General features: G+C 54.8%; 1 protein-coding gene across 1 annotated transcript in view; it reads left to right on the plus strand.

The window, feature by feature from the left end:
* Window positions 1-1,976: 1,976 nt before the first annotated feature.
* Window positions 1,977-14,892, plus strand: part of LOC311311684 (E3 ubiquitin-protein ligase SMURF2) — a gene marked incomplete at its 5' end in the record, with an annotated part of 40,729 nt that continues 27,813 nt past the window's right edge. Inside the window, one exon of the mRNA XM_084441438.1 lies at window positions 1,977-2,091. Coding sequence (XP_084297564.1) covers window positions 1,977-2,091 — 115 coding nt within the window. The remainder of the gene's footprint in view (window positions 2,092-14,892) is intronic.

Here is a 14,892-nt window from a genome sequence, read left to right on the forward strand (position 1 = left end):
AAAAAGGGAGTGATTGTCTAAAGCGTCTGCTGAATGTTTTGCCATGTCATTGGAAAATGTGGTCTAGCCCCTAATGTGGCCGTCTGTAAGCCCTCTGACTGTAAAACTACCTGCAACCCTCCCGCCTCGCTGGTGCCGGCTTTCAAAGCTGTCTTCGTTTTGATGATTCATGCAAGTCCCCCCCCTCTCATTTTTTATTTTTTTTTACACTCCCTGGAAGTTTCTGGCGGCCGAGGAATCCTGGCAGCCACTGAAGTTCTGTCTAGACAACAAGCAAGAATTTTATTGTTATTACAGCCCTTGAATCCGAGTATAAAAAAAAAAAGGACCCCGACTCCCCCCGCGGAACTGGTCCTTTTGGTACGTTCTCACACTGCCCCTGTGTGTTTTGATTTTGGATTCTGGCACGGCTCACCCTGATTTATGGGGGTGTAATTCCATAACGCGGGGAGAGGAACAGCGCTGTTTGTGGCCGACTCGGTTTCCCCTCCTCTGTTTTCAACGCTGCGAGGGGGGAGACCAGGGTTTCGGTTTGGTTTGTCAGTTGATGGCGTACTGTTTCATTGATACATTTGTTTTCAGTTGACATGGGATTTATATTGAGTCTAGCTATACCGCACAGCCGACATGGAACATTTGTCTGCTGAGAGAAGCCGGGCCGTCTGTCGGCAGGTAGTGGGCTCGCTGGCTAACGTTGTTAGCACAAGACGGATGCCCTTGATATCTGATACGGGTCGGGGTGATTTGATTTGAGGCCGCGCAGTTCAAATGAAAGATTGTGCTGAGAATAAAGCATGCCTAAAGGCCAGTGTTCTCAACCGAGAGTAGCTGTAGCCGGATACAGTCGGCTGAAGTCCCTAAGCCTACAGAGAGAAGAGAGATCTTGCTTCTTTTTTTTTTTTTAAGATATTTTTTAGGGCTTTTCAGCTTTAATGTTATAGGACAGTGTAGAGAGACAGGAAATGTGGGAGAGAGAGAGGGGAGGACATGCGGCACAGGACCCGAACCTGGGTCCGCCGCGCGAAGGACTAGCCTTCATATGATGCGCGCCTTACCCGGTGAGCTACCGGGGCGCCCCAAGAGAGATCTTGCTTTATCTGCTATTCAAATTATACTTGAACTTTGTGTTATCCGTGCGCTTCGGAGTGGAGGAATGGAAAGACTGCATACCTCACGGTTGCATAACAGCGTTTAGGTCCGGCGCTGGCCGAGCAGACGGTTTAGGTGGGCTCAAAGACCGCGCTCAATATGCAAAACGCATTCAGCTTTCCCAGGGTGCAGTTCCCGGAGTACAGTCACGTCTCTCACGGTGCACGTAGGCCTGTTCTAAACAGGGACCGGCGTCTTACTCTCTCTCTCCGCCTCGTCTCGGTGACCACAGCTGCTGTGGAGTCCCACGTCCTGGCCCGGGCGCAGACCTCTCTCTCTCTCTCTCTTTCTCTCTCTCTCTCTTTCTCTCTCTCTCTCTTTCTCTCTCTCTCTCTCTCTCTCTCTCTCTCTCTTTCTCTCTCTCTCTCTTCTCTCTCTCTCTCCAGGGCACTGCCGCACGACCAGCGGGGGCTTCTTCAAGACGCGGGGGTGGGGGAGCTTTTGCAGGTTGCGCGGCTGGCATTGCTCTTGCACTCTGGCCTGCATTGGTTTGACATTTCTTTGCACTCTTTTGGAAATTTTCTCTCTCTCTCTCTCTCTCTCTCTCTCTCTCTCTCTCTCTCTCTTCCTCTCCCCCCTTCCTCCGCCCCCCCCCCTCCTCTCTCCGGATCTGGCTCAGACAGCGGCTGCTGACGGCACGGCTCCTGGTTGCGTTCTTTTTTTTTTTAAGATACTTTTTTATCTGCCTCGTCTAGCGTCTTACTTCCTGTCCCTCCCCCCCCTCCCTCCTTCCTCCCCTCCTACCGCCGCCGCCGTTGCCACAACAGTCACAGATCACCGGCTGCTTCACGCTACCTACCGCGGCTTCCCAGAACCGGCCCGGCGACATGGCGGCGGCGAGGCAGCGAACTGCTGGTGGCGGTGGCGGCGGCGCCGTAGCGGGAGGTTTCGGCTGCTGCGTGGTTGCGGTTCAGCGCCGGGGAAGAACTCTGAACTCTCGCCGTAATCTTCTGTCAACTAGGCCTGTTGTTGTTGTTGCTGTTGTTCTCTCTCTCGTGTCTCGTATCCGCGGGAGGAAAACAAATGGGGGAGGATTGAGATTTGTGCGATAGCTCACGTTCTATGATAGGGGCTGTATGATATGGTGCAGGGGGGGGGGGTTGGTAGATGGTAGCAGTGGAGGGAGGGAAGAATTGGTTCCAGGGTGGTAGCAGAGGGGGGGTGGTTATGAATTGGTTCCAGGGTGGTAGAAGGGTGGGGGGGGGTTATGAATTGGTTCCAGGGTGGCAGCAGAAGGGGGGTGGTGGTTATGAATTGGTTCCAGGGTGGTAGCAGAGGGGGGGGGGTATGAATTGGTTCCAGGGTGGTAGCAGAGAGGGGGGGGGTATGAATTGGTTCCAGGGTGGTAGCAGAGAGGGGGGGGTATGAATTGGTTTCAGGGTGGTAGCAGAGAGGGGGGGGGTATGAATTGGTTCCAGGGTGGTAGCAGAAGGGGGGTGGTGGTTATGAATTGGTTCCAGGGTGGTAGCAGAGAGGGGGGGGGGGGTATGAATTGGTTCCAGGGTGGTAGAAGAGAGGGTGGGGGTATGAATTGGTTTCAGGGTGGTAGCAGAGAGGGGGGGGGGTATGAATTGGTTTCAGGGTGGTAGCAGAGAGGGGGGGGGGTATGAATTGGTTCCAGGGTGGTAGAAGAGAGGGTGGGGGTATGAATTGGTTCCAGGCTGGTAGCAGCGTTCTCTAAAACCAAAGGGAAGCTGGGGGAAGGTGAGGTCGTATCACACTTCCCTCTCACACTCCTCCTCACAACCTCTCTGTTTTTATTCTGCGGTCCCAACTGACCGCCACAAGTGTGTGTGTGTGTTAAAAGTGTGTTGAGTGTGTGTTTTGAACAGGGCGCGTGTGTGCACGCGTACGTGCACGCACGTGCATCTGTTCCAAAGTGTGTATCTGTTAGACCAATCAGCACACTACAGAAGCCCCTCCTCCTCTCTTCTCCGATGGCATCCCCCTCTCTCCCTCAGCGCTTCCAACCTGTGTGGGAGACGGACCTGAGGGATCTTTTGGTTTTATCATTTAGACGGGGGGGATCGCGTAGCCAGCCTGGCGCCAAGACCGGCCATCTCGCCACCTAACGTTTATTACAGGGGATTTCCACCTGGCTGCCGCAGCTACGCGGGAGGAGTTAGCGCCGGCGCTAACGTCAGCCGGAGTTAGCTTTGATGCTCGCGTCGGCTGGAGTCCGCTTTGATGCTAATGTCAGCTGGAGGTAGCTAGCTGTGCCAGTGACACTAATGTCAGCTGGAGTTTGCTTTTATGCTAACGCCCGCCGCCTCGTTAGAAGATGGTTGCGTGAGCGCACCGCTAGCATGTGTCTAGCGAGCGACCTGTAAGCGATAGGCTTACCACAAGCTGCGTTTGAGCGGGAGTGTCGGGTTCAGGGTCTCGGTGCCTGGCGTATTAAATGCAGGCAGGGGCTCCCAGACCACAAAAGCCCTGGACTCCAGTGAAAGTCTGCCAAGCTCCGCTGAATATTTATGCGTTACGCGGAAGACAGACAGCGGGATCTGCGGCCCAGTGTAACATCTCTCTCCCTCTCCCTCTCCCTCTCCCTCTCCCTCTATCTCTATCTCTCTCTATCTCTCTCTGTATCTCTCTCTCTCCCTCTCTCTCTATCCTGGGGAATCACACAGACGGAGAGAACATGAGTGTTCCATCTCTCTGTCATCTGCTTCGCTTCCACCCCTCCCCTCCCCTCTTTCTATCCCTCCCATTTTCTCTCGCTCCCTGTTTTTCTTTCTGTATCTCTCCATTTTCTCTCTCTCTCTCTCCCTCTGTTTCTCTTTCTCTCGGCAGCTCACTGTCTCAGTTTCCCTCTCTCTCTCTCTTTCTCCGCCCACTCTCCTCCACCCTCCCCCACACGGATGAAGATGCGCGTAGAACCGGTCGAGGGCGTCCGTCCTTATGGCCGTCGCCATATTGTCCCGGGGCGGCGTCCGTACGGGGGCAGGTGGCGCGGAGCCGCTCCTGCCGGCGTCGGTGTGTGCCAGGGGCGCCCGCGTGTGTGTGTGTGTGTGGGGGGTGTGTGTATAGCGCTTTCTCCTCTCATACTATCGTCACCTCAGAACTCCCCTGCTGCTTCTCATCTTGGCATCAGTGTGACGTTGGGGCGTTGACCGGTGTCTCGTGCGTGTGCGCGTGTCGACGTGCACGCCAGTAGCCCGTTTTGCTGTTATGTGCCTGTGTGCGCACAATATGACAGCCCAGCGTTCGTGTCCCCAGACACCCCCCCGCCGCCCCCCCAGCAGGCTGTCCCCTGAGTGGAGGCACCCCTTGTCTGCAGCCACGGCCCCCAGAGTGGCTTTGTCACGGGAGCCTTTCAACAAAACTGGCACATCCACCACCCCAGGCGAGCGACGAGGCCTCCTCTTCACTCCCCTCCGCCGCCAACCGCGCTCCAGATGGGAAATGATTCATCGTCTCTGTATGAGCCGAGTGCGTGCGCGCGCGTGTGTGTGTGTGTGTGTGTGTGTGTATTTGTGTGTGTGTGTGTGTGTGTGTGTGTTGTGTGTGTGTGTGTGTGTGTGTGTGTGTGTGTGTGTGTGTGTGTGTGTGTGTGTGTGTGTGTGTGTGTGTGTGTGTGTGTGTGTGTGTGTGTGTGTGTGTGTGTGTGTGTGTGTGTGTGTGTGTGTGTGTGTGTGTGTGTGATTGAAAACTCAGACGGTTTAGTTAGGGATGTGAGATGTACATAAGACGTTTACCCACCCCCAGACTCACCTTCTGCGTTTGGGATCACGTTAATAATATCTTGGGGTAGACTTGTGGTTAATTTGCCTTTTTAACACACATAGCTTACATTCACCACATAGACTACATTCACTGCATAGACTACGTCTTTTCACACACACACACACACACACACACACACACACACACACGGTGTGACGCTCCGCTTGGCAGTCAGAGGCCGAGCAGCGCGACTACCCCCGAGCCACGCGGCGGAAGGTGTGCTGCCCACGCAGGCGCCAACGAGCGCTCCCTCGCCGCCATTAGCTGTTTCATGCCGGGCCGTGGGTCGCCGGCGCCGAGCATTTCTCACGGGGGGTCACGTGGTGTCAAAAGGGCGACGGCGCGGAGGTTGATGGAACCGAAACGGATCGGCCCCCAGGCTGGCATCGGTTCCCCTTCCCCACGCGCTGTTCTGCTCTTATCAGATGAACAGATAAGCAGAAATAAGCGTCCGTCTGTGCGCCAGCAGACGTGACTCACGGAGGAGGACGCCGCAGATGCCGGGCCCCACCATTCCGACCCGGTTCACGACCTCGTGGCGGGTCGGCGTCTAGACGGTCGATAAGGGCGCCGAGTACCGAGCCGCGTTTGGGACGCAGAGCCGGGCTCCCGGTGTGGACGTCAGCTCCCTCTCCTCCTTCAGACCTCTCCTCCATTCCTCCCTCGTTCCCTCCCTCCCTCACTCCCTCTCCTCCCTCCCTCTCTCCATCTCAGGGTTTCCTTTAGAAAGAAATGGGTGCCAGTCCACGTATCCTGGAAGATTCCAATCTCCAGTCAGACGAATGGGGAGAAATTCCGGTCAAATATTATCGGTGTTTGTTGAGCTTCAAAATAATTGCTAGGCAGGCTATAAAGAATGATTTCATCAAGCAGGGATGTGCCCAGATAGACGTTCATACGACTGTACTGCGCGGCTTCTGCTAATCACTTAGGAAATACTAGTCGGCTTAACTAAATATAGGCTAATATAATCTGATTAAAAAATCTCTCTATATAAAAAGATTTAAATAAATAAAGACACCTCACTCACTGTACTCGTATAGTTATTGTCACACTATATTGTTTGCTCCTGGTGGATAATAACCCTAAGCCAGCAGGTGAATAGGCTGCTCTAGGAGTTCAGTCATATGCATGTTCCTATTGTTGCAGTCTTTCACAAACCGATCTATATTTGGACAAATGGTAATGTGCGCACACTTTAGTGGCAACGGCACCCCTGACCTAGTTACCATATGTCAAATTAGGCTACTATTAAGACCGCGGATGTCGCTGTGAAGCCAAATTTTATTCAAATATCAACCAGGGGAATTTTGCCTTTCCATCCAGACCTGAATGCTCGACATTTTTGTTACTGTTCAGCTGAATTCACATTCACATCTCAGACTCATGGTCATTGTCATTACTAGACCTGCTTGGTTTCAGATACTAGAGGTTTACTTGTTCGTCCGTGTCTCTCTGGCTCATCACGGTGGTTAGTCAGGCTATGAGATCCAATACGAGCTGCGCTTTTTCAGAGCGAAGCAACAATTACACACATTTAACGGTTGTTTTGTTCATCGCTAACCTAGTAAAAATATGGATAGGATACATTTAAAGGATACGAGGAAATGTAATTTTAGCCTATTTAATACAGTTCTTCTTCTTCATATGGTTTTGGTGTAGTTGTTCTCTCCTCCCAGGCTCGGGGCCGAGGGGCTATCCTTTTACCCCCCCGAGCCTGGGTGAGGGGGGCACCCGGGCTATATATCCATTCCGGGCACACCTCCGGGAGCCACATCACCATTTCCTCATCCACGACCGTCAGGCCACGCATTCCGTTGGGTGTCCGATATATCATACCCTCCTGGATGACATGGTCTGCGGTTTGTTCCTCGGCGCCACACTCGCACGCCGCACAGGATACCATCTGTGCATCGATGAGCGGAAGCATCCATACAATAATACAGTTCAAATAATGCTTATGTAACCGAGTGAAACAGAGTCCTCGTGAGTCCTGGGTAGGTAGCGAGTTGTTGGTTAAACTCACTCCCCCAGTATAAATACCGTCCACCCACGCCCATGAAGTGCTATCTTTTTATCAGCGTAGCTGGTATTTGTCCCGCGGGAGACCCGGGTTTGAATCCCGCCCTGAGCATGCTGCTTAGACGGAATTATTTTCACCGGACATTATGACCGGAGAGATTTAAATATGTCGGACATCAACTATTTCCCGGTAACAAAAAAAAAACTAAAACGCCGGATAACGGAAACCCTGCTCCATCCCCACCTCCTCCCTCCCTCTCTCCGTCTCTCTCTCTCCTTCCTCCCTCTGTGCTCCCCCCCTGGGTGCCAGTGTGTTGCCACTCAGCCTACAGGGGCAGGGGGGGTGAGGTTGGGGGGGGCTGCGTTCCTTCTCCGATCCCGGGTTCCCGATTAGCGTCTGGGTGGGCGTGTCAGCTGGAGCACGGGCCCAGGGCCAATGACATAACTGGCATCCACAGCAGCTAGAGTTGAGGGAGGGCAAGAGAGAGAGAGGAAGAGAGAGGGAGGGAGGAGAGGGAGGCAGGTGGTGTAACGGATAGCCAGGGGAAGTGATTAGAACTCTGGTTTGACGAGTGTGTGTATGTGCGCGTTGTGTCTGTGTTGTGTTATTGTTGACATGACGCGCCGCCGTGTTGCTTATTCTGGAGCGTGTTAGCGTAGCACACCCCGCGCATTACCCTAAACCTTTTAATCCGCGAGCGTGCGTGTGTGTGTGCGTGCGCGCGCATGTGTGTGTGGGTGCGCGCGTGTGTGTGTCCTCCAGTGAGAGCCGCCAGGGAGGCGTGACGGGGGGGAAAAGGAAGCTAGTTGTTTGCGGTAGAACAATGCTGTGAATGAGACAGTGTGGGGCTGAAACAGGAGTCATAACAGGGCAGGGGTGAGGGGCGTGGAGCCACCGGTAATGGCGCACTGGACGGACAGGGTGTGCGTGTGCGCGTGTGTGTGTGTGTGTGTGTGGAGAAGTGAGTGCACTGGTGTGTGTGTTTTTGTGGAGCAGTGAGTGCACTGGTATGTGTGTGGAGCAGTGAATGTACTGGCTTGTGTGTGTGTGTGTGTGTGTGTGTGTGTGTGTGTGTGTGTGTGTGTGTGTGTGTGTGTGTGTGTGGAGCAGTGAGTGCACTGGGTTGTGTGTGTGTGTGTGTGTGTGTGGAGCAGTGAGTGCACTGGGTTGTGTGTGTGTGTGGAGCGGGGGGAGGGGGGGGGGGGCGTCTTGTCCAACAGCTAAGTGTGGCCTGGGTTCATGGCACCAGGCCCGTGTCTGACACCAGGCAGTGTGAGATATTCAGTATGTGAGAGACTGTGGGGGCGTCAGTCAAACCTGTCCTAGATTAGCAGAATCAATATTCAGTCCGGTTGCGGCTTCTGTCACAGTCTAGCTAACAATTCTCAGGGTCATGATGAAAAGCTCCTCTGGGAGATGTCGGCCATCAGAGCAGAGCCAGGTTCAAGTTCAACCAGTTGAGAAGTGAATGTCATCCTATACACTAGCGTACTCACTACAGTTCATCGCCTGGGCGTGGTCGTACTTGGCCTTCACAGCCCTCCGTTCCACTTGTGTTCCAGTGACGGCTAATCTGACACTTTTTGGGGGGTGGGGGGGGTGAGCGATAACTGAAAAGATGATCTCACGTAGGTCTACTTCGTGTTACATTTAATGCCCCCCCCTACCCCTCAGGATATGAGCCAGTTCCTGGTTGGAGGGGGGCAGGGGGTAATGACTCTGAACCTAAATGATTCCTGGGGCATTGAGGCCTATTGTGTGCCATTTCTGCAGCGTGTCTGGTTACATAGACACCTCAGATACCTGCAGCCTGTCAGAACAAAAGTTTAAAAGAAGAGGAGGAAAAATTAAAAAATATTCTGCAATTTGAATAGTTACGCCTGCCTACAAAAGGAAGTGTTTTGGGGTATCTTACAAGACACCTTTGTGTTTATGTTAGCAAATAGGCCTAGCTTGTGTTTTTCAGGCTTGGTCTACAGCTCAATTCTACCTGGAAAGTGAAATGTTTCCTTGTAAACAGTGTCTCAGCCGCACTGTTGACCGTGCTAATATTTGCGCCCGCCTAATATTGAATGGCGTAGTGTGAATTAGACCTAATTTAGCCACTGTTTCAACGGGCAGCCGAAACACACACACGCTTGATGCTTTTAATGTCTCATGTAAAGCACTTTGAATTGCCTTGTTGCTGAAATGTGCTGTACAAATAAACTTGCCTTGCCACACACACACGGACCGGCAGCGGCCACATTCAGGCCAGAATCAAAGCCGTTCTGTCTGCACATCGACGCCCCTTTGTCGTTTTTGTTCCATTGCCGTTTCAAATGGAACCCTAACCCTCCCCTCCCCCAGTGTAAAACGTGCTCTACTTGTCTGGTGACCCCTCTAGACTCAGTATGGTCGTTCCTCTCTTGTTACCCCCCCACCCTCTCCCCCTCCCTCCCCCAAGGAGCAGACGGGCCGTCCCGTCTCCGATCACAGTCGATGGGTCTATTCACAACACCAGGGCAGCGGTTAAAACCGACACGATCGGCTAACGGGCACTGTAAACACACCCCCGGCCTTAAAACCCACTGCTATAATAGGTCTCGATAGGTCGCCGAAAACTTCGCTTTACCGACCGTAGTCGGCGAACGAACGGCAATCACACGACATCTGGGGGCCGACCAGCGAGGCCGTCCCGGGCCGAGCCGGAGCTGCTCGCCCCTAATGTCTTTTTCAGTGAAGGAATTGTAATGGGCGGGGAGAAATGGACCAGAAAACGACCCCGCTCGACTGAGGAGGAGTCCGCGATGCACAGTCACGCCACCCCCCCCCCCCCTCTCTCGCTCTCCTACAGTAGTTGGCAGCCACTGACCCCCCCCCGACCCATGGGGGGGGGGGGGGGGGGGTCAGCTCATGGCTTGGCAGTGGTGGGAGGAGACTGAGAGGCCGCGGTCACGGTTGGACTCCCTCAGCGAGGCTGACGCCGGCGTTTTAAACACAGACCGCCGTGTAGCGTTTTATACCACGGCAGTTTGATTACCAAGCCTGATCCGGTTTCTCAAATGGTGCACAACAGATTTTTACGATACGCTCCTTAGACTAGCGGCATAAACTCACGGCCCATCAGCCTCTTCTTCACATTGGAGAGTAGAGACGGACCCCTGGTCTGCTCAGACTCTACTCAGAGAGCGCGAACCCTCCACCCCTCCCCCCCTCCTTCGCGTCTTTTCACGACCCCTCACCTCTACGACCGTGACTAATCCACCGCGACCGTCCTCCCAGACGCTGAGGTCACCGCGAGCCCCAGGGCGTCTCCGGGGCTGACCGAGGCGGAGAGAGCGACGGGTTGGGCAGCGTCGCGTAGCCCCCGGTGTCCCAGCAGCAAAGCAGGAGCCAGTGGGAACCAGTTTGCTAGCATCCCTCTATAGGGTGTAGTAAGGGAACCAGTTATATAACCCTCCCAGTAGACCAGTGGCTGACCTCTGTGTTGATGACACAACGTCTGGGTCACTAAATGGCTACCGTCCGTCTCGTTCTGTGTCCCACTGTCTCCTTGGCGACCAGACAATGGAATGGCTGGAGTTTAACCCCTTCTGTACTGGTAAATGGTAAATAGTTTTGTCCAAAGCGCTTTACAATGGCCTCTTATTCACCCATTCACACACCAATGGCGGCAAACTACCATGCATGGTGCTAGCCTGCTCATTGGGAGCAATTTTGAGGTTTGGCGTCTAGGTTCTGAACTTGATAAGAGTGGGGAAGGATACTGTGTTCCTATCGGAGCTCCAGATTTGGCGCCCGGGATGATGTCATATCCCAGCTGAATGCGTTCCAGAAAAACAAAACACGAAATACTTTCGCCCCATCTTTGTAGTTCTAGCCAAGTTGGCCATTGTTAGCAAGTTGATAACAATGAACTATGCTATTTTGCACATACGAACACAATAGCAACATTGTCCACTGATAAACGTGAGACAGTAGTGTACAACTGATTTAATGAGACACAAATAAGACAGGATTTCATGCGACATCCGGAGACTATCCTATCTATAAGTCTTCGAGCGCTGCTCGCAATGCTTCAAGCTAGATAGCGACAGTCGTTGCAGGCTTATTGAGTTGAAAAAGCCGAAGAGGATTAGCATAAGCACAAACACAGCCAGGGTCGGGGGGGCGCGGTGACCGCCTTTAAGACAGGGAATCCCCTCAGAGTAAGCTTAAAGGGCAATTCCCTGACGGTTGGAGGTCAGTGGTCAGTTGGTCCTGCGCTGGGTGGTTCCTCCTGGCCGTGGTAGCCTGAGAAATCTCCCCCGCCTCATACGACCACACTTGAGTGGTCGGACTCGGTGGTGGTCGGCAGCCATTTTGTGACCTCCGTTCCTCACCGTTCAACACTCCACGGTGTAGCACACTTAACCGGCACATTCGAGGCCGGGAGCCCCTCCGGTTTTCTTGGGGAGAGTTCAGCAGACCATCAGTAACGTAGGGTGGAGCTGGTGTGAAGACGACAGTACAGTGGAAACACTGGGAATAAACCAGTTGGAGTGTCTCCTCCTCTTCTCTTCCTCCTGCACTAGGCTTCAATAATGTCCACCCCAGATGTGTGTGTGTGTGTGTGTGTGTCCGTCCGTCCGTCCGTCCGTCGGGTCATTTGGAGTTTAAAAGGCTAGCCTTCACACCAAATTTTCTCGAGGCTAAGTGGGCCCATACCATCTGCTATCTATCTTAGCCTGCGCTCTGTTAGTCACTGCAGAGGTGTGTGTGAGTGCTGCCTTGGTACGCATTGTGTGCATGTGTGCGTGTGTGCGTGCGCATGACTAGTTCTGCTGCACCGAGATGTCGATCCACACATACGGCTCTTGATGTTGTTTGTCGGGTAGGTGTTGTTGTTTGTGCAGTGACAAGTAAACCTCCCTGCACAGCACGCCGTGCAATTGAACTGTCTAGCGTTTTGGCACTATTGAATCTTTGATGAGGAACCCAACCCCCGACAGCCCACCCCGCTCCCCACACACACACACACACACACACACACACACACACACCAGACAGCCTTTCTCCCGCTCCTCCTCTCGTATATCACTCCTTTATTCCGTCTTTCACTCCGGCCCCTTTGCACATCGCCATCCTTCCGTTGAGGGGGGGGGGGGGTCTGGCGGGGCGGGGCTTGCCGGGTGGAAGGGAGGAGCCCGTGGGGGGAACAACGTTCAGAGTAATCCTATTGGTTCATCAGTGTCAGGTGACGAGAGCCACAGCCAGGTCCCCTATCCTAGCGAGGCGCCGCTTTAGCTTAGCCGACCCACGCGGCGGCGGTAACGGGAGAGCCGGCACGCCCACCGTGGGTCACGGCCTCCGGATTCGCCGCGTGGAGCCAACCCAGGCCCCCCCCCCCCCCCGAAGGGTGAAGCCTCGTGCTGAAGCTTGACGAGGAAGAGAGGGCCTTGTGTGTCTTCTTCGGGACCCTAAACGGATGTGGCAGAGTAGGTTTCTGCGCGTGTGGCCGACCCCTTATTTAGCCAGCAAGAGGTAAAGCTCTTCGCCGACGACGTCCTCTCCGCGTCGAGCACTCAGCCCGGGAGCCCGGCGGCGCGGTGGGTGTCTGCAGTCGTCTGAATTCCTAAACCTGCCCTGTGGTCAGAGCACCGCCGGACCCTGCCAAGCCTCTGACCTCACACCGCCGTCAAGTCACATTCCCCGACAAAACACGGACCGGGCGTCCAGTCCCATTTCGTCCCAAGGGATGTCTGCCCGCCTGCCTCTTCCTCGCACGCTTGGCCCGCCTCCAAGCTGTCCTCCCCCTCTGCGAAATCGCCCCCCCCCCCCCTCCCAACGCCGCCCTCCCCGACGAGCTGATTGGTAGCTGTTCTGCTCCGGTGGTGGCGAGCCGGTGTCATGCCGACTGGCGCGTCGCGGCTGCTTGTCCCCCGGATTGTGTTGTTGTGATTCCTGCGCGATTGCCTGTGTCATTATGGTCGCTGTCCCCCGGCGGCCAGATCGAGCGGGCCGGTCATTTTCTCGGCAGCGCTCGGCGCTTTCTCGGCTCAGCGTTGTCATTTCTGCGTTGGCGGCTCGGTCGCGCCGTGAGTGATGTCTGTTTTGTGAGTCTGGGAGCGATCGTCCGGTCTGGCCGAAACCTAAAAAGGAGGATGCGTGACACTGGGTGTGACGGGCAGACGGAAACAGTCGACCCACATGAGTGCCGTGTGTGTGTGTGTGTGTGTGTGTGTGTGTGTGTGTGTGTGTGTGTGTGTGTGTGTGTGTGTGTGCGTGCGTGTGTGTGCATGCTTGCGGTGTGTGACAGACAGACAGTAAACCCACATGAGTGCCGTGTGTGTGTGTCTACGCGTCGCTTGCCCGGCTCGTAGCTTGTCTGTCAGAGACCGTAGAGGGGCGGGGCTTAACCTGTCTGTGCGTCGTACACTCCGCCTCAAACTCAGCAACCAGCCGACCAAACCCGCTGCCCCCCCCCCTGTTCACAACCCCCCTGCTCTGAAAACACGAAACTGACGCACACAATAGCACTTCCTACAGGGCCTGGCCGACATCCCCTATAGGGCAGCCTGTGAATGTAGACAGACCGCATACCTACAGGCAGGCAGGTCTGTCTGTGTTATGGCTATAAGACGCTCCCCTGTTTCTGTCTGTCTCTGGCCTGAGCAGGGAGAGTGGGGGAGGGAGAGGGGGGGAGAGAGAGAGAGAGAGGGGGGAGGGGAGAGAGAGAGAGGGGGGGAGGGGAGAGAGGGGGGAGGGGAGGGAGAGGGGGGGAGAGAGAGAGAGAGGGGGGAGGAGAGAGAGAGGGAGAGAGAGAGAGAGGAATGGAAAGTGCCCCATCACCTTCTCCCTACTCCTCACCCTGCATAAATAATGACTTTGGAGAGTCTGTTGAAAAGTGTGTGTGTGTGCACGCCGTGCCTGTGTGTGCGTGCGTGTGCGTCTGTGTGTGAATCATGTACGAGCGCGTCCGCGTCTGTCTCCGGACCTCCCGGCAGTGAGCGTCTATGCCAGCGAGCGCGTGAGCGGCCCGTACGCGCGCGTCTACTGACAGGCGCGCAGAGGCCCGGGGGAGAGAGGAGGCGTGTGGGCGCGTGCTCTGGGCCGCAGGTCAAGGGTCGTCTCCTCGTCTGCGTCTCGTCTCTCTCCGGGCGGCCTTGGCGAGGGGGGGGGGGGGGCCCTCCTACCTGCGTACCGCCTGCTAAAGCTTAGAAGCGCTCGTGTGCTTTGGAAAGGTTTTGAGATGACTGGCTGAAGATTTCAAATTGGAAGCGAAGTGTAGGATTTTTGAAGGTGCCACGCACACACACACACACACACACACACACACATACACACACACTCTCTCCTAAACTTGCCCAGACACAGGATGAGCTCAGAGCCTCAAGAGGTCAAGAAGGTCAGACTCACAGTCTAGTCTGAGAGGACAGTCAGCCTTACCGTAACAGCCCTCCCTCTGCCGCACGCACACCACACACACACACACACACACACACACACACACACCCCTCTCAAAATCAGCACCTTCCACTAGCCTGTGACGAGACAGGGCAACTGGGCTCCTCCTGTTTGGAATGTCTCAGAGTCTGCTCCCTAATCTGCTGATGGGGGCCGGCTGGGTAGCACCGTCACACACACACACACAAACACACACACACACACGCACGCACGCAGACAGACACGGTGGGGGATAGTGGTCAGAGTACGGAGAGTGTAATGTCTTTTAATAGTCGTTATCTTAAGTGTCTAATCAGGCCTAATACGGGCAACCACCGGGAATATGGAGGCAGCGGACCTTGGCGCATAGTCAGCGCCACTTTAAACACCACCCGGGATTTCAGCCCATCAACGGGGGCCTCTGGGTCGATAGTCTACCAGAGAGTTTACCTCCCTCTCTCTCTCTCTCTCTCTCTCTCTCTCTCTCTCTTCTCTCTCTCTCTCTCTCTCTCTCTCTCTTTCTCTCTCTCTTTCTCTCTCTCTCTCTCTCTCTCTCTCTCTCTCTCTTTCTCTCTCTCTCTCTCTCT

This window comes from Borostomias antarcticus (genome assembly GCF_949987555.1).
Source record: "Borostomias antarcticus genome assembly, chromosome: 7".
Lineage (NCBI taxonomy): Eukaryota > Metazoa > Chordata > Actinopteri > Stomiiformes > Stomiidae > Borostomias > Borostomias antarcticus.